We start from the raw sequence: 22139 nt of genomic DNA on the forward strand, positions 1-22139 counted from the left end.
AGTCTTACTTCCATTTGAGTCTGTAGTATTGCTATGCTCTGAATTCCGGGGAGACAGACGTGCTTAAGAAGCTAGCTACAAAAATTTCTCTTCCTTTATGCTCCTTCAACTTCTCTTTCAGACCTTCCTTGTGCTCCAGTTTTCTCTGTTTCTCCAAAGAAGGATGATTATACAAGTGGGGAATCTGTAGAACTCAAGTGCTCATCTTCCGAAACCCGTCATGTATCAAGGACCCAGTTTTTCAGGGACCAACAGGATCTGCATTCAGTCAAGCCCTCCTCCTCCTCCTCCTCCTCCTCCTCCTCCTCCTCCTCCTCCTCCTCCTCCTCCTCCTCCTCCTCCGTCACACATACCCTGCACCTCCTTCCTCAAGATGGTGGAGATTATTCCTGCAGGTACCACATTGTGGAATCCGGGCGAGAGATCGCATCCAGAGAGAGCAACTCCATCAGGATTTTTGTGTTGGGTAAGCAGGTCTTTCTTTGCAATGCGGATCTCTTGGAAGTTGAAGTGGGAAACTGGATTGAGTCTGGGCAGTTTGGCTGGTCAAAGGAACAGGGGGAGAATTTTATTAATTGAATTTGAGTATGTACAAAATTCAAATATCATCAGAAATTCTGTAATCCTCCCAGAGTCCTATTTCCTTTTCTCATTTATCTGCTTGCTTCTTGAAGGGGAGAGATATTGTTGGTCTACAACTCCCATCATCCATCCACCAACCAGCTTGATAGGTGTTGCAGTCCAACAACATCTGGAAACCCATGGTTCAAACATGCTTCTTTAGATGAGCTTTTCTTGAGAAAACTATGTTTGTCAAAAATCAAATGGGTTTGCTGAAAAATTCCACCAGTTAATGGCATCTTAGGTGATTATGATAGTGACCCCAAGTAAGTAGATTGTGGAAATCTGTGTGTAGCATTTGTTTAGTGCAGGACTGAGAAGGACCAAGGCATTCTTGGCACAAAAGAAGCATACCTTGAACCAACAGCTCATTTAAAGAATTCGTGGATGAGAGACTACAGGAGAATAGCTTAAGGAAGGGGTTGGGTGGCATTTCCCCCTTGCACTTCTTCCCTTTCCCCAATGCAGGTCCACCTCCACCAGCTCCAGAGCTGTCCATTATCTCTCCAAGAGAGTCCTTTCTCCAGGGACAACAGATCAAGCTGAAATGCTCCCACCCAGAAGGGCAGCCAGCAGCCAAGTTCTTATTTTATGAAATTAAAGCAGATGGTAAATACACTAGACCCCAAGAACAGATCAAAAATACCCTGGAAATCACAGCAGAATTTCAGGAAATAAAGAAAACATTTGTCTGTGCCTACATGGAAGAAAGCAGTGCAGGACGACAGTCTGAACCGAGTAACAGCATTGAGGTTTCCATCACTGGTGAGTTAAGTTTGGCTAGTTCATATCATCAAAAGGCAGAGGACCTTCTCGGTGGTGGCACCCGCCCTGTGGATCTCTAGGAAATAAACAACTACTGTACCTGACTTTTGAAGACATCTGAAGGCAGCCCTGCTTCGGGAAGTTTATAATGTTTAATGTTTTGTCGTGTTTTAAATATTATTTAATATTATTATTTAATATTATTTTTAATATTATTTTGTGAGCCACGCAGAGTAGCTGGGGAAACCCAGCCAGATGGGCGGGGTACAGATAATAAATTATTATTATTATTATTATTATTATTATTATTATTATTATTACTACTACTACTACTATTATATCCCTTAACTGTGGCAAAGAGTACCTCCTGGAAGAAAGAGGCACTGGAGACATGAACTATGGGGATGTTATGGGCTGGATTAAGGGGACAATTTCAGACCCAGATTATGGTCCCTGCAGAGACTTCATATAGGCATCTTAGAAGCAGTAACACTGGTGAGCTGCAATTTCGGGAGAAAAATATAACAATCCATATTTCATGTATACTGTTCCAAAGCTTCTCCTGCAGGGGACGTGAATTTATTTTGAAATCATGCCTTGAAATGAACCTGGAGCTGCTTCAGAGGGGCTCCTGAACACATGTCCGCCTGTAGAGACCACTTGTCTGCTCCTTGTCTCCTGGCACAATAGGAGAAAGAGATGCCCGGGGGGGGGGGGGGATGTTTCATCCTTTTCCCCACTCTGAAACTTCTCCCTTCCCTACCAATCCTGAACAGGACATGGAGGCTCCTGTTGCGGGAAGAGCACAACTATTCACTCCTAGGCATACACTGCAACATTTTGTTGCAGGCCACCCTGATCTTACGTTTTGGGCGGTCTTACGTTTTGCAGTTTGAAGGGAAATGGGCCATCCCCAAATAAGGCTGGCTTCTTATTCCTTATCTATTTATTTGCTTCTCAGGCCACCTTCCCCCTCCATTCTTCTCTGTGTCCCCAAAGCCTTACACCTACAGCAGTGGGGAGTTGGTGAACCTCACCTGCTCTGCTCCTGAAAACCTTCTCATGTCAAGGGTTCTCTTTTGGAAGGACCGATGGCTGTTGTATGACTACAGGCCCCCTTCTCCTCTGGCCTCCTTCACGTACACAAGGCGCTTGTTGTTTCCTCAAGACAGCGCGGATTATCTTTGCACGTACAAAGCTGCGGAATTTAGCCAGAGCATCTCATCCCCAGAAAGCAGCAGCATCAGGATTTCAGTGAGAGGTGAGGCCTTAAAAATGTGTTGTTCTCTTGGAAGGCAAAGGGGAAGGCTGCCCTAGAATGTCCCCACTTCAATCCCCATTGTCTCCTGGTAGGTCTGGGGAACTCTCCTGCCTGAGGACCTGGAGAGAAATGCTTCCAGGCAGTGTAGACAATGCAGAGATAGCTGGACCACTGGTCTGACGTGGTGATAAGGCAGCGGGTGACGTTCTTAGATGCCAGGGTTACCTCGGAAGTGGAAACCTTTGTTGATATTGGCTCAGACTGCAATGTGGGTCTGTCTTTGTTTCTTGGACAATGTTTCTGTAACCCTTATTCCAGCATTAATACTTCTCATGAGTAAGAAACCATACAAGGGGCCTGGGGGCATGCTGGAAAGCTCTGACACATCACCCTCATACCATTTACCTTTTTTAAAAATAATTTTTATTGGTTTTACAATTTGGTTTTACATTCACAGAAAAAAAAATCAAATAAAAAATACAGAATTCTCGGACTTCCATCCTCCCTTTTGTGGAGTCCACAAATAACCATTTTCACTGCATATCATATTATCCTCCATTTGTCCATAAATCTCTATTTTCTCCTATAGTTCTTTTCACATTGCAAGTGTTATTTCCATCTTCAGAATGTTTTTAACCCTTTACAGCAGGAATCCCCAAACTTCGGCCCTCCAGATGTTTTGGACTACAATTCCCATCTTCCCTGACCACTGGTCCTGTTAGCTAGGGATCATGGGAGTTGTAGGCCAAAACATCTGGAAGGCCACAGTTTGGAGGTGCCTGGTTTACAGTGTTCTGCCAAAGATATAACATATGTTTCCCAGGCCTTATTAAATAAATTATCGCCCAGAAAAAATATGGAACGCTTCACGAATTTGCGTGTCCTCCTTGCGCAGGGGCCATGCTAATATTCTCTGCATCGTTCCAATTTTAGTATATGTACCGCCAAAGCAAGCACCACCCTCGTACCATTGACCGATGGTGAAGGTCTGAAGTGGGGAGCTTCTGCTATTGTACCAGTGAAGACTCCAAATGCAATTTAGGAGATGGGATGGCTTACACATGACATGAGTAGTATAGATCCCCAAACAGGGATCAAGAGTTTAGCCAGCTAACATTTACCTTCCCGGACACTGAACATTTCCCCTGAATATTGTGCAACACATGCGCCTGATCATGAACCCACAACACTCTGTTGACAAACCTGCGTGGATGAACCCGGTTTAGTTATGGCTTGCCCCTTTAAACCTCAGTGAGCCACAGACTCCAAATCACTTAGCCATTGTCTTCCTTTTCCTTTAGAGACAACTCCTGTAGCTCCTCCTCCTGCCCCGGTGCTCACAGTGGATCCTCCGTCTGGAGTGGTGAACGAAGGGGGATTCCTGCGCCTCACTTGCTCGGCCATTGGCAGCGACACACAGAAAAGGTTCCATTTTTACAAGGATGGGGTCAAGATTTCCTCCAGCAGTGAAGAGTCTCTGGCGGACTCCGGAGAACCCAGGAATGCCTTCTCCAATGCCTCTGCAAACATCCTGGTCCAGGTCACAACCAGGATCCACACTGGGGAATTTGCTTGCAGGTATGAGCAGAAACGGGGCAGCCGATGGATCACTTCTCCCTGGAGCCAACCGGTGAATGTCACAGGTGAGCCATGCCCAACCGGGAACACAGAGCCCACGTTAGAAGTGGGACAGTTCTCTTGGGGGTATTGTGTTTGAAATCCAAGCCTGAAGGATGGAGGAAAAAGAGCAAGGGGTGGGAACAATGCCATTCTTTGCTGCGACTTCCCAGCTCCCAGCCTCCTCCTTCTGGAATCCGTCCAAATGAGGTCTGGCCCTCGTTACCTTCTATGGGGGTGGCATTGCCTAACACTTTTCTCATTTGGAAAAAGCCTTGAGGCCGTGATCACAATATTACTACTCACATTACAAGCTACGATGGCAACGCTCTGCTTCCACAGTTGAAGGCAGCATTGCTGGAAGCCACAGGAGGCTCTTGTGCTTGAATCCTGCTTCTTGCGATGGTTTGACCCCTTTCCCTTTTAACAGTACAAAATCTACAAACACCCTCCATACAATCATAGAATCATAGAATCGTAGAGTTGGAAGAGACCACAAGGGCCATCCAGTCCAACCCCCTGCCGATCAGGAAACACCATCAAAGCATTCTTGACATATGCCTGTCGAGCCTCTGCTTAAAGATCTCCAAAGGAGGAGACTCCACCACACTCCTTGGCAGCAAATTCCACTGCCGAACAGCTCTTACTGTCAGGAAGTTCTTTCTAATGTTTAGGTGGACTCTTCTTTCTTGTAGTTTGAATCCATTGCTCCGTGTCTGCTTCTCTGGAGCAGCAGAAAACAACCTTTCTCCCTCCTCTATATGACATCCTTTTATATATTTGAACATGGCTATCATATCACCCCTTAACCTTCTCTTCTCCAGGCTAAACATACCCAGCTCCCTAAGCCAGTGTTTCTCAACCAGTGTGCCTCCAGATGTTTTGGGACTACAACTCCCATCATTCCTGACCACTGGTCTTGCTAGCTAGGGATGATGGGAGTTGTAGTCCCAAAACATCTGGAGGCACACTGGTTGAGAAACACTGCCCTAAGCCATTCCTCATAAGGCATCGTTTCCATATCTTCCATATCTTCCATATCTCCATATCTCCTCAAAATCATTTCTCCTGCATATTCCCTATCTTACCTTAATGGCACCTGTTAATTCATCCTTCTCCATTGCACTCTACATTGGGTTGCCTTTGAAGGTGACTCGGAAACTACAACTAATCCACAATGCGGCAGCTAGACTGATGACTGGGAATGCCAAGATCATACATTGGCTCACTGTACGTTTCTGAGCACAATGCAAAGTGTTGATGCTGACCTTGAAAGCCCTTAAACGGCTTCGACTTAGTGTACCTGAAGGAACATCTCCACTCCCATCATTCAGCCTGAGGTCCAGCTCCGAGGGCCTTCTGGCAGTTCCCTCCCTACAAGAAGCGAAGTTACAGGGAACCAGGCAGAGGGTCTTCTCAGTGGTGGCACCCGCCCTGTGGAATCCCCTCCCATCAGATGTCAAGGAAATAAGCAACTACCTGACTTTTAGAAGACATATGGAAGAAGCCCTGTTTAGGGAAGCTTTTAATGTCTGACATATTAATGCATTTCTAATCTTTTGTTGGATGCCACCCAGAGTGGCTGGGGAAACCAAGCCAGATGGGCGGGGTATGAATAAATAAATAAATAAATAAAATAATTATTTCTTTAATGACTTGCCTTCAACATTGTGTTATGTACTTGTCTTGAATTTTCAAGAGTAAGCCTGTTAGTGTGTTTTTAAGGACATACTCATCCCCGCTCCTTTATTTTTTATCTTCACAGCTCAGTTGCCAGAGTCATCTGCTGCATCAATGGGGCATGCATGGTGGGCTAGTCTACTTCTGATCCCGGCGGCCCTGTTCGCTTACTGTTGTTGGAGAAAGAAAGGCAGTAAGTGATAGGACCTTGGGACCACCCAGCTTAATCCCCAGAAGAAGAGCCTGCCTCCTGTTGGACCTCGTTCCATAGACTAACTATGCACTGCTATTATATAATCCCATAATAATAAAATCTGTCAGTGGAAACCAGCCCACTTCATAGCTGCCAAGTCTCCCGTATTCCCCGGGAAACCCCTGTTTTTCTAGCTGTTCCCAGCCGGGAAAACGGATTTTTTTTTGTTTTTCCCCGGTTTATTCTGGCACGGTGGCCATTTTGGAACTGGGCGGAGCAGCATCAAAAGTAGCTTCTGAGCATGCTCCGCCTAGTTCCAAAATGGCGGCAGTGCTACTTCCGGTCTGCTACTTCTGGTCCAGTCCCTTATTTCTCAGGCCGGAACTTGGCAGCTATGGCCCAATTTGTTAAGTTAATGACTTGGGCTGGCTAGTTAAGTACCACAATTTAGCATAACGAAAGAAGTTGCTCTGTGTCATAGAATCATAGGTGCCAACTTCCAGAACGAAAAATCCGGGATTGGCAGCTGCACGGAACCGGAAGCCGCGCTGCGGCCATTTTGGAACTGGGCAGAGCAACACTGGAAGTTGCTTCTACGCATGCTCTGCCCATTTCCAAAATGGCCGCCATGCCGGAAGTCGCGCTGCGGCCATTTTGGAAGTGGGCAGAGCAGCACCGGAAGTTGCTTCTACGCATGCTCTGCCCATTTCCAAAATGGCCGCAGTGCCAGAAATCGCTTATGCGCATGTCCAGAGACTCCAGACATGCGCAAGAGGAGCCTCCCCGGGCTGGTAAGAATCCGGGGGATTTACAGGTTTTTTTTAAAATATCTGGGCTGCCTGCGGGAAACAGCTGGAAAAATTGGGGTTTCCCGGGGAATACGGGACACTTGGCAGCTATGCATAGAATAGATGGTAAAGGTAAAGGTAAACAGATCCCTGACCATTAGGTCCAGTCGTGACCGACCCTGGGGTTGCGGCACTCATCTTGCATTATTGGCCGAGGGAGCCGGTGTACAGCTTCCAGGTCATGAGGCCAGCATGACAAAGCCACTTCTGGCAAACCAGAGCAGCACACGGAAACGCCGTTTACCTTCCCGCTGTAGCGGTACCTATTTATCTACTTGCACTTTGACGTGCTTTCGAACTGCTAGGTTGGGTCGGCCTTTATTCCAGCTCCTCACCTACCTACGAGAACAATAGGCGGAGTTGTGTGGGAGCTGGAGAAAGAGTAGAGATAAAAAGGGCTGGGGAAAAACCAGAATGATTGGGTGGGGGGTGGGGGTGGTTAACAGGTTTCTTTCCGATTTTTGTGGGTTTTTTCCAGGCCTTCCCCTCTCTAAGAGAGAGACATGTTTGTTCTCAGTTTGGGGGCTGTCCTGGAAAGCAAAGTCTATGGGGATGTCAATTCTATGGTACCTTCCATCCTATGCTCTGGTTGTTTATGTGTGTAAATAAAACCATATGCCCTAGAGACACCACAGTCTCTGCTGACCTTCATACCAAGGAAACTGAGCCCTGGATCAGTGCAGGAATTTGTGGAGTCTCTCACAGATCAGAGATTAGGATGGTGCTTAACTGTACTCTTAACTTTTCATTCCCTTTCTCTCTCTTTATAGTTCTTTTTGCCTTGGGCACATCAGAATATCAGCTAGCATCTGAGCCAAAGGAAAGTAAGAAGGAAACAAGTCAATATACGCTTGGGTTGTCTGTACCCCAAATGACAGACTTTCAGGTCAAAGTAAGTAGAAAGGTTCAGGTTTGCATTTTGCTTCCATTTGAGCTTGGGAAATGAGTCCACATCCTCTTATTGATACCAGTTTTACGTGTCAGGATCGCTTTCAAAGAAGCTTAGAAATTGTAATGATTGGTCTTCTGTCCAGGTGACAGAGACAAGTAAACAAGTGTGTAGCTGTCCTTACAGAATTGGCTACCGCAAGGAGTGGGGTTGGCTGTTTGAATGAAAACAAAAAAAGAACTCATGAACCTCTTGTGGCTATAACTGCTAAATTGGCCATCCATGGACAAAGGAATACAAGAAGCTACTTTATACCGAGTCAGGCGATTGGTCAGTCTAGCTCAGTATTATCTGCATTGACTGGTAGTGGTTCTTGAGGGTTTCAGACTGGAGTCTACGTGAAGATACCATCAGGGATCAATCCTGGGAGGAGGTGTATGCAGTGCAGATACCTTGCCCCTCAGCTATAGCCCTTAACCCCCGCCCCACAAACTAAGGTAAGGCAAAAAAAGAAGGTAAAGGACCCCTGGACGGTGTCAGGAGTATGGGCAGGAGTCAGGCTCTGGGGCCTGTAGTGCTTTGCAGGACTGGGGCCTGTCTCAGCTTGTGCTGGAGAAGCAAGGAGTAGCCACTCAGGTGAGGCCACTTGATACCTCACTGCACCTGGTGGCAGGAGCTGGGAGGGATAAAAGCCCAGCATTTCCCTTCAGCTCTTGGCCACAGCAACGCTATCCCTGCCTGGTTGCATCTGGCCTCTTGATCCTTGCTCCTTGGACCCTTGCCTTGCTGATGCCTCGATCCTTGCTCCTTGGACCCTTGCCTCTGGCCTCTTGCTCCTTGGACCCTTGCCTTGCTGACGCCTTGCTCCTTGACCCTTGGACCTTCGCCTTGCCAACGCCTTGCTCCTTGACCCTTGGACCTTCGCCTTGCCAACGCCTTGCTCCTTGACCCTTGGACCTTCGCCTTGCCGACGCCTTGCTCCTTGACTCCCAGACCTTCGCCTCTGCCTTGCTCCTTGACCCTGCGACTGCCTGCTGCTGGACCCTCAGCCCTGCACCTGTTCCTGCTTCTACACCACCATCTTGCCTCTGGTCCTGACGTCCTCAGCCAGGGATTCAACCGCCCGCTGACCGGACCGTGACAGGCTACTATGGGGTTGCAGCGCTCATCTCGCTTTCAGGCCGAGGGAGCCGGCGTTTGTCCAGACAGCTTTCCAGGCATAGCTGCCAACCCTCCCTTTTTTTGCGGGAAACTCCCTTATTCCAAGCCACAGCTGTCAACTTTCCCTTTTTTTTGGCTGGAAATTCCCTTATTCCAGCACCATTTCCCGCTGCTATCCTGGATTGTTAGATATGCCATAGACTGTCCCCAGGACAGGTGAGGCTCCTGTTCCCTTATTTTCAAATCCGAAAGTTGACAGCTATGTTTCCGGGTCATGTGGCCAGCAGGACTAAACTGCTCCTGGCACAATGGAAACACTGTGATGGAAACCAGAGTGCATGGAAACACCCTTTATCATCCCACCGCAGCACTACAGTGTTTCTCCGAAAATAAGCCATACCCCGAAAATATGCCATACCCCGGAAATATGCCATAGTGATAGGCAGTTTAACCTTGTAGGTTAAACTGCACCATACTTAATAATAATAATAATAATAATAATAATAATAATAATAATAATAATAAAAGACATCCCCTGAAAATAAGCCACTGTGGGTTTTTTTGAGGAAAAATAAATATAAGACAGTGTCTTATTTTTGGAGAAACACGGTACCACAATGGCTAGTATCTGACTCTGCAGCTGGAGGCAGCAAAGCTTCTGAGCACTAGATAGGCCACTGGCCTAGCCCCGCAACACTATTATTATTGTATTAATAATATTGTATTATTAATACCATTAATATTACTGTATTATTATTTGTAGATCACAGGGCAGTTCAAAACATCAAATTACAATATAAAACAACGCAAAATGCATGATCAAAATAAGAAACCAATAATCCCACCTCCTACAACATATTTAAAAGGGCATTGGGTGTTAATAAGCCAAAGGCTTGGTTAAAGAGGAATGTTTTTGCCTGGCGACTAAAGGTGTATATTCTTAAGTTCTTATGCGTGTGCCGGAAATTACCGTATTTTTCCATGTATAGGACTATGTTTCCCCCCCTTAAAAATAATGTCAAAAATTAGGGGGCATCTTATACATGGATACACCCCCCCTTTCTTAAATCTGTAAAAGGTAAAGGTAAAGGGACCCCTGACCATTAGGTCCAGTCGTGACCGACTCTGGGGTTGCATGCTCATCTCACATTATTGGCCAAGGGAGCCGGCGTATAGCTTCCAGGTCATGTGGCCAGCATGACAAAGCCGCTTCTGGCAAACCAGAGCAGCACATGGAAACGCCGTTTACCTTCCCGCTGTAGCGGTTCCTATTTATCTACTTGCATTTTGATGTGCTTTCGAACTGCTAGGTTGGCAAGAGCTGGGACCGAGCAACGGGAGCTCACCCCGTCCCAGGGATTCGAACCGCCGACCTTCTGATCAGCAAGCCTTAGGCTCAGTGGTTTAGCCCACAGCGCCACCTGGGTCCCCTAAACGTAAACTACTGATGCCGAAACCCGGGATCGAACCAGGGACCTTTAGATCTTCAGTCTAACGCTCTCCCAACTGAGCTATTTCTTAAATCTGAGTCCCCCCCAAATAGATGGAAAAATATGGTATTTTGCTGGTCATCCCATTGAAGTATATTTTGCAGAGATCCCTGGGCAGTATACTGGGAAAGCGATTTGCAACCCTGCTCCGAAATGAGGGAGAGAAACCTCCTTCTCAGCGGGCTGCTCCTGAGCCGTTTCTGCTTTCCGGCTTGAGCCGTGGCTCACCCTCGGTTTCCCTCTCCATCCTCAGAGCTCAGACGTCACCTATGCCACCATTGCCTCCCCATCGGCTGTGACTCCCTCTGAACCAACGCTGAAGGACGATCCCATCTCGGCAAAAGACGAAGAGGTGCTCTACAGCGATCTTCTCTTCCATCCTCAAGAAAGCCACCCGGAGGCTGTGCAGTGAAGAGATGCGCCAGAAGTGAAGAGGGCAGGTCCCATGGGAAGGATGGATTTGTCCCTCTCAGTCTCTCCTTTCCCCACTCTCAGTTCTCCGCACTGACACATCGGTTTGTGACTTATTTATTTATTAATTCTCATAAAAACTCAGCAGCGTCTTGGAGGGAATATCTCCTAGCATACATACTTGCCTATCCCACTTGCTTTCTCTGCACATCCTTGCAAAGCAATTTCCCCCAATCATAATGCATTGCTCAGCTGGAGAACGGCAAAATGTGTGTAAATCTTGAAGGCTGTCCCTTTCTCTTTTCTTTTTTTGTATATAATTTTTATTACGTTTTCCGTTTTACAATTTAAAATACTCATTTTACATTCTTAAGATATCAATGACTTCCCTTCTTCTCTTTCCATGGTTCATTTTACATATCATAAATCCCTGCATATTTGACAAAAGCTATACCATCCAGTATTCCATTATTGCATCCATCAAAACTTACTTTACACTGTTGAATTTATCTTAAGGCTGTCAACGTTTTCAGCTGTACATAATAATTTCCCATATACATTCAATAAACGTTTTCCAATCTTCTCTAAACGTATGTTCTTCTTGTTCTCTTCTTCTATATGTTAAGTCTGCAAGTTGTGTATACTCTGTCAACTTAAGTTGCCGTTCTTCCTTGGTTGGGACTTCGCTCATTTTCCATTTTTGGGCTAGTGAAACACCGGCCGCAGCAGTGGCATACATAGATAACCTTCTTTGACACCTGGGAATTTCAGTCTAAATTATCCCCAACAGAAAGGATTATGGTTTTTTTTGGGAAAGTACTTTTAATTTTAATCCCCCCCCCAATTCATTATGGATCATTTCCCAATACTCTTTTACCCTTTTACTGTGAGGAGTAACAAGTAACCAAAGAGTTAACTGTGTACTGTCCACCTGACCACTGAGGAAGATATCATGTTACAGAATGTACTGGAAGTGTTTCTTTGTGTATCAGTTGGTTTCGTTTTTTGCCTGGGAGACGGTCGCAAGATGTCTGCGAGCTTACCAGGTTGTTTGTTGTTTTCTCTGTAAAATAAACTTCAGTAGTTATTAGAACACCTTGGACTCTGTGTGTTCTTAAGAGGCTTTTTATCCAACGGCTATACAAGTTTCCGCTGTGTGTGAGAAGAAGAAGAAAGCTCTGCTGTGTGTTTTACTGCCAGCCCGGGTCTACGGAGCAGAGGCGCTAGAGAAAGCGTGCCGGGCGGTTTTTAGTGGCTCCTAATTGAGTCATAAATAACTCAAAGGAGTCCTATATTCGTCACATTTACATGTCCACCACATATGAAAGAACGTTCCCGCCACCTCTTTGCATCTCCAGCACTTATCTGATCCAGTCTTACACATCTTAACAAGCCTACTCGGAGGTAAATGCCATCTGTAAATCACTTTCAAGTAGTTCTCCTTCAAAGAATAACATGGTGTGAACTTCAAATCGCTTTTCCAAAGTTTTCCCCAGAGGTGAAAATCTATATTGTGCCTGACATCTATTGCCCAGTGTGTCATAGAGGGTGAGTTTCTCATCTGACATTTCAACGTATTCAGAATTTACTTATTCCTTGTTTTCCTACTCGGATTTCAACCCTTCCAAACTGGAAATGAAGAGAGAAAAGAGAAGAAAGATGGTGAGAGGGGCTGGTCCTGAAAACAAACCTCTTGTGGCTAGGAGTTCCACAGGACAGACACAAGCCAGGCTCCCTCCCACATCCTAACCACATCCAATACGAAGGAATACAAAATAAATGCTTGCTTTTGTGGCTTTTAACCAACACTGCTCTCACGGCCACCACTCTCACGACACAGAGAAGAGCATCATCCCTTAAAGATGTTTATTTCCTTGAAATCTGATGGGAGGGTGCCACTACCGAGAAGGCCCTCTGCCCGGTTTCCTGTAAGCTCACAAGGAGGAAACCGCCAGAAGGCCCTCAGCGCTGGACCTCAGTGTCTGGTCTGAACGATGGGGGTGGAGATGCTCTTTCAGGTACACTGGGCCGATGACAGGAGAGGGCCACAATCCACAGCATCACCTACCTCTTCTCGTGCAGTAAAAAGCAAGAGGGACCATCAGGATCACCAGTGGAATTGCCCAGCGTGCATATAGCAGGGGTGGCGAAGAAGAATTTGGTGCCCAAACTGCAGAAAGTAAAGAAAGGGATTTGGCTGTTGGTATGAACAAGTCTTGAAAATTCAAGACAAGTACATAACACAATGTTGAGAGCAAGTCTTTTAAGAAATAATAATAATAATAATAATAATAATAATAATAATAATAATAATAATATATTATTCATACCCTGCCCATCTGGCTGGGTTTCCCCAGCCACTCTGGGTGGCATCCAACAAAAGATTAGAAATGCATTAATATGTCAGACATTAAAAGCTTCCCTAAACAGGGCTTCTTTCATATGTCTTCTAAAAGTCAGATAGTTGCTTATTTCCTTGACATCTGATGGGAGGGGATTCCATAGGGCGGGTGCCACCACTGAGAAGACCCTGTGCCTGGTTCCCTGTAACTTCGCTTCTCGTAGGGAGGGAACCGCCAGAAGGCCCTCGGAGCTGGACCTCAGGCTGAATGATGGGCGTAGAGATGCTCCTTCAGGTACACTGAGCCGAAGCCGTTTAGGGCTTTCAAGGTCAGCACCAACACTTTGAATTGTGCTCAGAAACGTACTGTGAGCCAATGTAGGTCTTTCAGGACCGGCGTTCTGTGGTCTCGGCGGCTGCTCCCAGTCATCAGTCTAGCTGCTGCATTCTGGATTAGTTGTAGTCTCTGGGTCACGTTCAAAGTTAGCCCAATGTAGAGTGCATTGCAGTAGTCTAATATGTAATATTTTACATATTTTCAATAGTGAAATATGTAAAAAAAATTTTTTTGCAAAGGGTGTTTAAGGAGATAACAGAAATCACTGGGTTAAAGCTAACCAAAAGTCCACAGGTAGCACTACTATCGATTTACGATGGGTTTGGAAGGTTTACAGGCTAGGAAGGACTTGCTCACAAATTTATTGACAGCTGAACTATTTATGATAGCTAGGAAGTAGAAGGAGCAAGCAGAATATAAAAGGGAAGAATGGGATAAAGAGGTGTGGGATATAGCTATTAAGGATGAATTACGATGTGCCATTAAGGTAAGACGAGGAATATGCAGGAGCAATGATTTTGAGGAGACATGGAGAGTGTTTATAGAATTTGTACTGTTAGAAGGGAAAGGGGTCAATTGCAATAGGCATTAAAATTTTGGGAAGTTTGATAGTTACAATGGAATGGTCTTAGTGGAGGGGTGCCCATTTTTAATCATATTTATTTGTGATTATTACTTTGTCAAAATATAAGTAAGTAAGTAAGTAAGTAAGTAAGTAAGTAAGTAAGTAAGTAAGTAAGTAGGGTGGTGCTGTGGGTTAAACCACTGAGCCTAGGGCTTGCTGATCAGAAGGTCAGCGGTTCGAATCCCCGCGACGGGGTGAGCTCCCGTTGCTCGGTCCCAGCTCCTGCCAACCTAGCTGTTCAAAACCACGTCAAAGTGCAAGTAGATAAATAGGTACTGCTCCGGCGGGAAGGTAAATGGCATTTCCGTGTGCTGCTCTGGTTTGCCAGAAGCGGCTTAGTCATGCTGGCCACATGACCCGGAAGCTGTACGCCGGCTCCCTCGGCCAATAACACGAGATGAGCGCCGCAACCCCAGAGTCGGTCACGACTGGACCTAATGGTCAGGGGTCCCTTTACCTTTTTAAGTAAGTAAGAACATAAGATGAGCCTGCTGAGCGTTGCCATCACGGCTTGTAATGTGAGCCAATGTATGATCTTGGCAGCCACTCCCAGTCATCAGTCTAGCTGCCACATTGTGGATTAGTTGTAGTTTCCGAGTCACCTTCAAAGGCAACCCAATGTAGAGTGCAATGGAGAAGGATGAATTAACAGGTGCCATTAAGGTAAGATAGGGAATATGCAGGAGAAATGATTTTGAGGAGATATGGAGATATGGAAGATATGGAAGATATGGAAACGATGCCTTATGAGGAACGGCTTAGGGAGCTGGGTATGTTTAGCCTGGAGAAGAGAAGGTTAAGGGGTGATATGATAGCCATGTTCAAATATATAAAAGGATGTCATATAGAGGAGGGAGAAAGGTTGTTTTCTGCTGCTCCAGAGAAGCAGACACGGAGCAATGGATTCAAACTACAAGAAAGAAGAGTCCACCTAAACATTAGGAAGAACTTCCTGACAGTAAGAGCTGTTCGGCAGTGGAATTTGCTACCAAGGAGTGTGGTGGAGTCTCCTTCTTTGGAGGTCTTTAAGCAGAGGCTTGACAGGCATATGTCAAGAATGCTTTGATGGTGTTTCCTGATCGGCAGGGGGTTGGACTGGATGGCCCTTTTGGTCTCTTCCAACTCTACGATTCTATGATTCTATGATTGTATGGAGGGTGTTTGTAGATTTTGTACTGTTAAAAGGGAAAGGGGTCAAACCATCGCAAGAAGCAGGATTCAAGCACAAGAGCCTCCTGTGGCTTCCAGCAATGCTGCCTTCAACTGTGGAAGCAGAGCATTGCCATCGTAGCTTGTAATGTGAGTAGTAATATTGTGATCACGACCTCAATGCTTTTTTCCAAATGAGAAAAGTGTTAGGCAATGCCATCCCCATAGAAGGTAACGAGGGCCAGACCTCATTTGGACGGATTCCAGAAGGAGGAGGCTGGGAGCTGGGAAGTCGCAGCAAAGAATGGCATTGTTCCCACCCCTTGCTCTTTTTCCTCCATCCTTCAGGCTTGGATTTCAAACACAATACCCCCAAGAGAACTGTTCCACTTCTAACGTGGGCTCTGTGTTCCCGGTTGGGCATGGCTCACCTGTGACATTCACCGGTTGGCTCCAGGGAGAAGTGATCCATCGGCTGCCCAGTTTCTGCTCATACCTGCAAGCAAATTCCCCAGTGTGGATCCTGGTTGTGACTTGGACCAGGATGTTTGCTGAGGCATTGGAGAAGGCATTCCTGGGTTCTCCGGAGTCCGCCAGAGACTCTCCACTGCTGGAGGAAATCTTGACCCCATCCTTGTAGAAATGGAACCTTTGCTGTGTGTCGCTGCCAATGGCCGAGCAAGTGAGGCGCAGGAATCCCCCTTCGTTCACCACTCCAGACGGAGGATCCATTGTCAGCACCGGGGCAGGAGGAGGAGCTTCAGGAGTTGTCTCTAAAGGGGAAAGGAAGACAATGGCTAAGTGATTTGGAGTCTGTGTCTCACTGAGGTTTAAAGGTGCAAGCCATAACTAAACCGTGTTCATCCAGGCAGGTTTGTCAACAGAGAGTCGTGGGTTCATGATCAGGCGCATGTGTTGCACAATATTCAGGGGAAATGTTCAGTGTCCGGGAAGGTAAATGTTAGCTGGCTAAACTCTTGATCCCCGTTTGGGGATCTATTCTACTCATGTCATGTGTAAGCCATCCCATCTCCTAAATTGCATTTGGAGTCTTCACTGGTACAATAGCAGAAGCTCCCCACTTCAGACCTTCGCCATCGATCAATGGTACGAGGGTGGTGCTCGCTTTGGCAGTACATATACTAAAATTGGAACGATGCAGAGAATATTAGCATGGCCCTGCGCAAGGAGGACACGCAAATTCGTGAAGCGTTCGATCTTTTTTCTGGGAAACATCTGTTATATATTTGGCAGAACACTGTAAACCAGGCACCTCCAAACTGCGGCCCTCCAGATGTTTTGGCCTACAACTCCCATGATCCCTAGCTAACAGGACCAGTGGTCAGGGAAGATGGGAATTGTAGTCCAAAACATCTGGAGGGCCGAAGTTTGGGGATGCCTGCTGTAAACGGTTAAAAACATTCTCAAGATTGAAACAACACTTGTAATGTGAAAAGAACTATAGGAGAAAATAGAGATCTATGGACAAATGGAGGATAATATGATATGCAGTGAAAATGGTTATTTGCGGACTCCACAAAAGGGAGGATGGAAGTCCGAGAATTCTGAATTTTTTTATTTGATTTTTTCCCCTGTGAATATAAAACCAATAAAAATTATTATAAAAAAGGTGAATGGTATGAAGGTGATGTGTCAGAGCTTTCCAGCATGCCCCCAGGCCCCTTGCATGGTTTCTTACTCATGAGTAGTAGTAATGCTTGAATAAGGGTTACAGAAACATTGTCCAAAAAACAAAGACAGACGACCCACATTGCAGTCTGAGCCAATATCAACAAGGTTTCCACTTCCGAGGTAACCCTGGCATCTAAGAACGTCACCCGCTGCCTTATCACCACGTCAGGCCAGTGGTCCAGCTATCTCTGCATTGTCTACACTGCCTGGAAGCATCTCTCCCCAGGTCTTCAGGCAGGAGAGTTTCCCAGACCTACCAGGAGACAATGGGGATTGAAGTGGGGACATTCTAGGGCAGCCTTCCCCTTTGCCTTCCAAGAGAACTACACATTTTTAAGGCCTCACCTCTCACTGAAATCCTGATCCTGCTGCTTTCTGGGGATGAGATGTTCTGGCTAAATTCCGCAGCTTTGTACGTGCAAAGATAGTCCGCGCTGTCTTGAGGAAACAACAAGCGCCTCGTGTACATGAAGGAGGCCAGAGGAGAAGGGGGCCTGTAGTCATACAACAGCCATCGGTCCTTCCGAAAGAGAACCCTTGACATGAGAAGGTTTTCAGGAGCAGAGCAGGTGAGGTTCACCAACTCCCCACTGCTGTAGGTGTAAGGCTTTGGGGACACAGAGAAGAACGGAGGGGGGAGGTGGCCTGAGAAGCAAATAAATAGATAAGGAATAAGAAGCGAGCCTTATTTGGGGGTGTCCCATTTCCCTTCAAACTGCAAAATGTAAGACCGCCCAAGTTTGGCAGGGGAAGAGACCAGGGTGGCCTGCAACAAAATGTTGCAGTGTGTGCCTAGGAGTTAATTGCCGTGTTCTTCCCGCAACAGGAGCCTCCTTGTCCTGTTCAGGATTTGTAAGGAAGGGAGAAGTTTCAGAGTGGGGAAAAGGATGACACACACACACACACACACACACACACACACGGTCATCTCTTTCTCCTATTTTGCCAGGAGACAAGGAGCAGACAAGTGGTCTCTACAGGCGGACATGTGTTCAGGAGCCCCTCTGAAGCAGCTCCAGGTTCATTTCAAGGCGTGATTTCAAAAATAAATTCACGTCCCCTGCAGGATAAGCTTTGGAACAGTATACATGAAATATGGATTGTTATATTTTTCTCCCGAAACTGCAGCTCACCAGTGTTACTGCTGCTAAGATGCCTATATGAAGTCTCTGCAGGGACCATAATCTGGGTCTGAAATTGTCCTCTTCATCCTGTCCATAACATCCCCATTAGTTGTAGTTTCTGGGTCACCTTCAAAGGTAGCCCCACATAGAGCGCATTGCAGTAGTCCAAGTGGGAGATAACCAGAGCATGCACCACTCTGGCGAGACGGTCTGCGGGCAGGGAGGGTCTCATCCTGCGTACCAGATGGAGCTGGGAGAAAGCTGCCCTGGACACAGAATTGACCTGCCTCCATGGACAGCTGTGAGTCCAAAAATGACTCCCAGGCTGCGCACCTGGTCCTTCGGTTACCCCATTCAGGACCAGGGAGTCCTCCACACCTGCCCGTCCCCTGTCCCCCCAAAACAGTACTTCTGTCTTGTCAGGATTCAACCTCAATCTGCTAGTCACCATCCATCCAATCATGCAAAACGTGACACTCCTACCTCCCTTAGAGCTGCTTCTTTCACAAAGATTGAAAGAAGAACGGAAATCCACTTTACCTGAATGGGCTGATCTCCCGAGGAGGATCTGGAGACAGACTGGAAGTGAAGAACAAAGGAGAGATGTAGTGTGAATGTGAGACAGATGGCAAGTTTCCCATCTGAGGTGGGCAGAGAGGTCACCAACCTGTCATCAAAGCAGCGGACTTCATGCTCAGTCTGTATCCCTGGAAGAACATCCACGGCTGGAGCCCCAAGATCCACCCTCACTCTGGTTTCTGTCCGAAGAGAGACAATGAATCGGCCTTGCCAAAGTCTGTCTTCTCCAAGCAAAGACTAAAGACAGGAAGCACAACATCACACCCTCCCCTCCAGCACGTTGTGGACACACACACCCTGAGCTGTGTGCAGAACTCAACCTATAGGCTTTAGCCATGACCACAAGCTTTATCCCGCTCCATCTAGGAACTGCTAACCACATCTGATCTGGCTGTGCCATCGCCTGTCTTTCTCTGTGGTCAGACTTCTTGAAGCAACCCAAATGGAACAATGTGCAGCAGGATGCGAGAAGGGAAGAGCAGACGTCAGCTCTACCTGCATAGATGGATAGCCCAGCGTTTCTCAACCGCTGTTCCGCAGCACACTAGTGTGCCGCGAGACACTGGCTGGTGTGCCGCGACGTGCGGCGACGAGAAGGGCGATTTACATTGTCACGTGCCTGGCAGCCGCCAATAAACAACACTCGCCCGCTGGAAAGCAATATTTCTCCTCCTCTTTCCCAAAGCTCAGTGCAAACGACTGGAGGGTGGTTTTAGAGTCTAAGGAGGCCCCCTAGGGAGGCGCGCTCCAGATCCGCCGCCGGCCCCCCTTAAGCCGCATTGAGGTTGCTCCGCCTCCCCTGCCTCCTTTGTCCGTCCTTCGCCATGGCTGCGCGGCGGACGCTGGGCTTCACAGTCCGGAATTACTCGCAAGCAGCAGCCAAGGTAACCTTTCACTTTTGAGCCGCCCCGCAGTTCCCCTGGAAGTGCGTGCGCCCTTGTAATCCGGGGGCAGGCAGAGCCTTGCCTGGACTGTACCACTTCGGGCCGCGGGAGAGGAGAATTGGGGGTCTGAAGGCTTCTCCCCTCCCATGGGGCGGCGGGAGGGAGATTAATTTCCTCCTTCCTATAGTCAATATAGGGCAGCACAGAGTTAAATTTTTTAACTTTTTTAATGGTGGTGTGCCTCGTGATTTTTTTCATGGAACAAGTGTGCCGTGGCCCAAAAAAGGTGGAGAAACACTGGGATAGCCAAAGGATGATCGGGAGATTGGAAGGAAAGGAGAGAGGAGAAAAGGAGTGAGAAAGGAGAGAGAGAGAGAGATAGAGAGAGAGATAGATAGAGAGAGAAAGATGGGGATTTCCCCATCCTAGTACAGAGAAAAGGAAATGATATATAATGAAATGAACAGGGTGTTTAAAATAACCTTTGTTCAAAAAAAATAAAAATAGAAACTTTTGTTTTTGGAATTATAGACAGAACTACCTAAAATGTATGCTACTATAGCAGCAAAAATGTTACTTGCCCCCCAATGGAAAGAAGCAGAAGTCCCAGCAAAGGCAGAATGGATACAAAAAAACTTACGGATTGTGCAGAAATGGCAAAACTTACCGTAAAAATAAGAAATCAAGGTAACAATTTTTAAAAAATAAACAACGGGAATGGTTTATTGAATATTTACAGATAAATCATAAACAGATACAAACACTGGCAGGATTATTGTAACAACCTGCAGTTTTATAAGAGTATATATTTAAAGAAGATGAATGAATGAGTAAATTAAGATAATTTAGATATGCAGAATATATTAAAAACAAAGTTAAGGAACCGTAGAAAAAGGGGGAAGGAAGTCAAGTTTTGGAATGTAAAATTGGTGAAATGTATAAAACTAGTGAATTGTATAAACTTGAAAAGTATGTATGTATGCATGTATGTATGTATGTATGTATGTATGTATGTATGTATGTATAAATAAATAAATAAACAAATTAAAAAGTACAGAGAAAAGGGAGAGGTCACAAACCTGTCACCAAAGCCACAAACTCTTTGCCAAGTCAGTGTCCCTTGAAGGCCCCTCAGCTGGTTCCTCCACCCACCACCGTCTAATAAAACCTACCAGTTCTATTATCTACCAACACAAAAAGCCAAGTTTGGGCACAAACCCCAACATTGTGAGCAGAGAGCTGCTGGTTAACTCGAGATAGGGAGCAGAAAGACAAAAATCAATAAATGGCATTTTTCTCGTGTGTGTGGATGTGTTTTAATTTATTTTACAATATTTGTTTGCTGCTTTTCAGCGAGTTTCACAATAATGAAATCATATTGATAGGCAAGTGGTGTTGCCTCCGCAGCGAAGAATCAAGAATAAGAGGTGGTGTTGACGCATCAAATGATGGCTTCATGTGGCTCCCGGTTCCACTGCTTTTGAAAGGTGATAGTGGGGGAGGGGAAGGGATGGAGGAGGGGGATAATTCCTCTTCAAAGTCTCCATTTCCAGTCCTATCTTACTGCTGCTCCTGCTCTGGGAAGCTGGTCTTAGCTACTTCCAGCCTGCCAAACTCCTTTGAGAAGCTTCTGCCCCCCCCCTCTTCCCCAAGTACAGTTTAAAGAAGTCACGTTAGAATTTAACTCGGAAATGTGAAAACACACGCATTGAGAAGCGGATTTCAATGCAACATGCTGAGAACCCTCAGCTCAAACGTAAACGTATTTATTTGCATTTAGATGCCACCCTTTCTTCTGATGTCAGACATATACTTCTTTGATTAGTTAAGAAAATTTCTCTTTGCTTGACTTGTAGCAAAAGCTTGACCATACTCTAGTTTAAAGGAAATATCAAAATTATCAATAAAGAGTACCTAGTTAAGAACACCTTGCCTACAACATCACCCTGCCTACAAAGGTCTGTATAGTTAAAGCTATGGTTTTCCCAGTAGTGATGTATGGAAGTGAGAGCTGGACCATAAAGAAGGCTGATCGCCGAAGAATTGATGCTTTTGAATTCTGGTGCTGGAGGAGACTTTTGAGAGTCCCATGGACTGCAAGAAGATCAAACCTATCCATTCTGAAGGAAATCAGCCCTGAGTGCTCACTGGAAGGACAGCTCCTGAAGCTGAGGCTCCAATATTTTGGCCACCTCATGAGAAGAGAAGACTCCCTGGAGAAGACCCCGATGTTGGGAAAGATTGAGGGCACTAGGAGAAGGGGACAACAGAGGACGAGATGGTTGGACAGTGTTCTCGAAGCTACGAACATGAGTTTGACCAAACTGCGGGAGGCAGTGCAAGACAGGAGTGCCTGGCGTGCTCTGGTCCATGGGGTCACGAAGAGTCGGACACGACTAAACAAGTTAAGAACAATGTAAAACATTAATTGTAGTTCCCTGGTGTGGGATGTAATCCACTGGGGGCAGTCAA

The 22139-nt window shown here is 46.2% G+C and overlaps 2 protein-coding genes, 1 long non-coding RNA gene and 2 other non-coding genes across 9 annotated transcripts in view; 3 read left to right on the plus strand and 2 right to left on the minus strand.

Annotated features, from left to right (window-relative positions):
- Nucleotides 1–455: 455 nt before the first annotated feature.
- Nucleotides 456–6145, plus strand: LOC148684141 (uncharacterized). Its single transcript, XM_088654876.1, has 4 exons — nucleotides 456–1386; nucleotides 2348–2647; nucleotides 3949–4290; nucleotides 6030–6145. Exons 1-4 carry the CDS (start codon nucleotides 1323–1325, stop codon nucleotides 6143–6145), a joined length of 822 nt encoding a protein of 273 aa, XP_088511002.1. The 5' UTR covers nucleotides 456–1322.
- LOC118095927 (U6 spliceosomal RNA) lies at nucleotides 3498–3604 on the minus strand. Its single transcript, XR_004693840.2, has one exon. It is a non-coding gene; the product is annotated as a U6 spliceosomal RNA (small nuclear RNA).
- A 1610-nt stretch (nucleotides 6146–7755) lies between the features above and the next one.
- Nucleotides 7756–12029, plus strand: LOC148684142 (uncharacterized). Its single transcript, XR_015946539.1, has 2 exons — nucleotides 7756–7877; nucleotides 10779–12029. It is a non-coding gene; the product is annotated as an uncharacterized LOC148684142 (long non-coding RNA).
- The window catches only part of LOC132593066 (Fc receptor-like protein 5), a 31693-nt gene continuing 21292 nt past the window's right edge, over nucleotides 11739–22139 (minus strand). For all 5 annotated transcript variants that reach the window (XM_088655036.1, XM_088655034.1, XM_088655032.1 and 2 more), the window contains 2 exons: nucleotides 15820–16161; nucleotides 11739–13106 (listed from right to left, as the gene is read on the minus strand). In XM_088655036.1, the coding sequence (XP_088511162.1) occupies nucleotides 12997–13106; nucleotides 15820–16161 (452 nt within the window). In that variant the 3' untranslated portion in view covers nucleotides 11739–12996. The remainder of the gene's footprint in view (nucleotides 13107–15819; nucleotides 16162–22139) is intronic.
- LOC118079122 (U6 spliceosomal RNA) lies at nucleotides 16507–16612 on the plus strand. Its single transcript, XR_004691804.2, has one exon. It is a non-coding gene; the product is annotated as a U6 spliceosomal RNA (small nuclear RNA).

This window comes from Zootoca vivipara, chromosome 12 (assembly GCF_965207765.1).
Source record: "Zootoca vivipara chromosome 12, rZooViv2.hap1.1, whole genome shotgun sequence".
In the NCBI taxonomy this organism is placed as follows: Eukaryota; Metazoa; Chordata; class Lepidosauria; order Squamata; family Lacertidae; genus Zootoca; species Zootoca vivipara.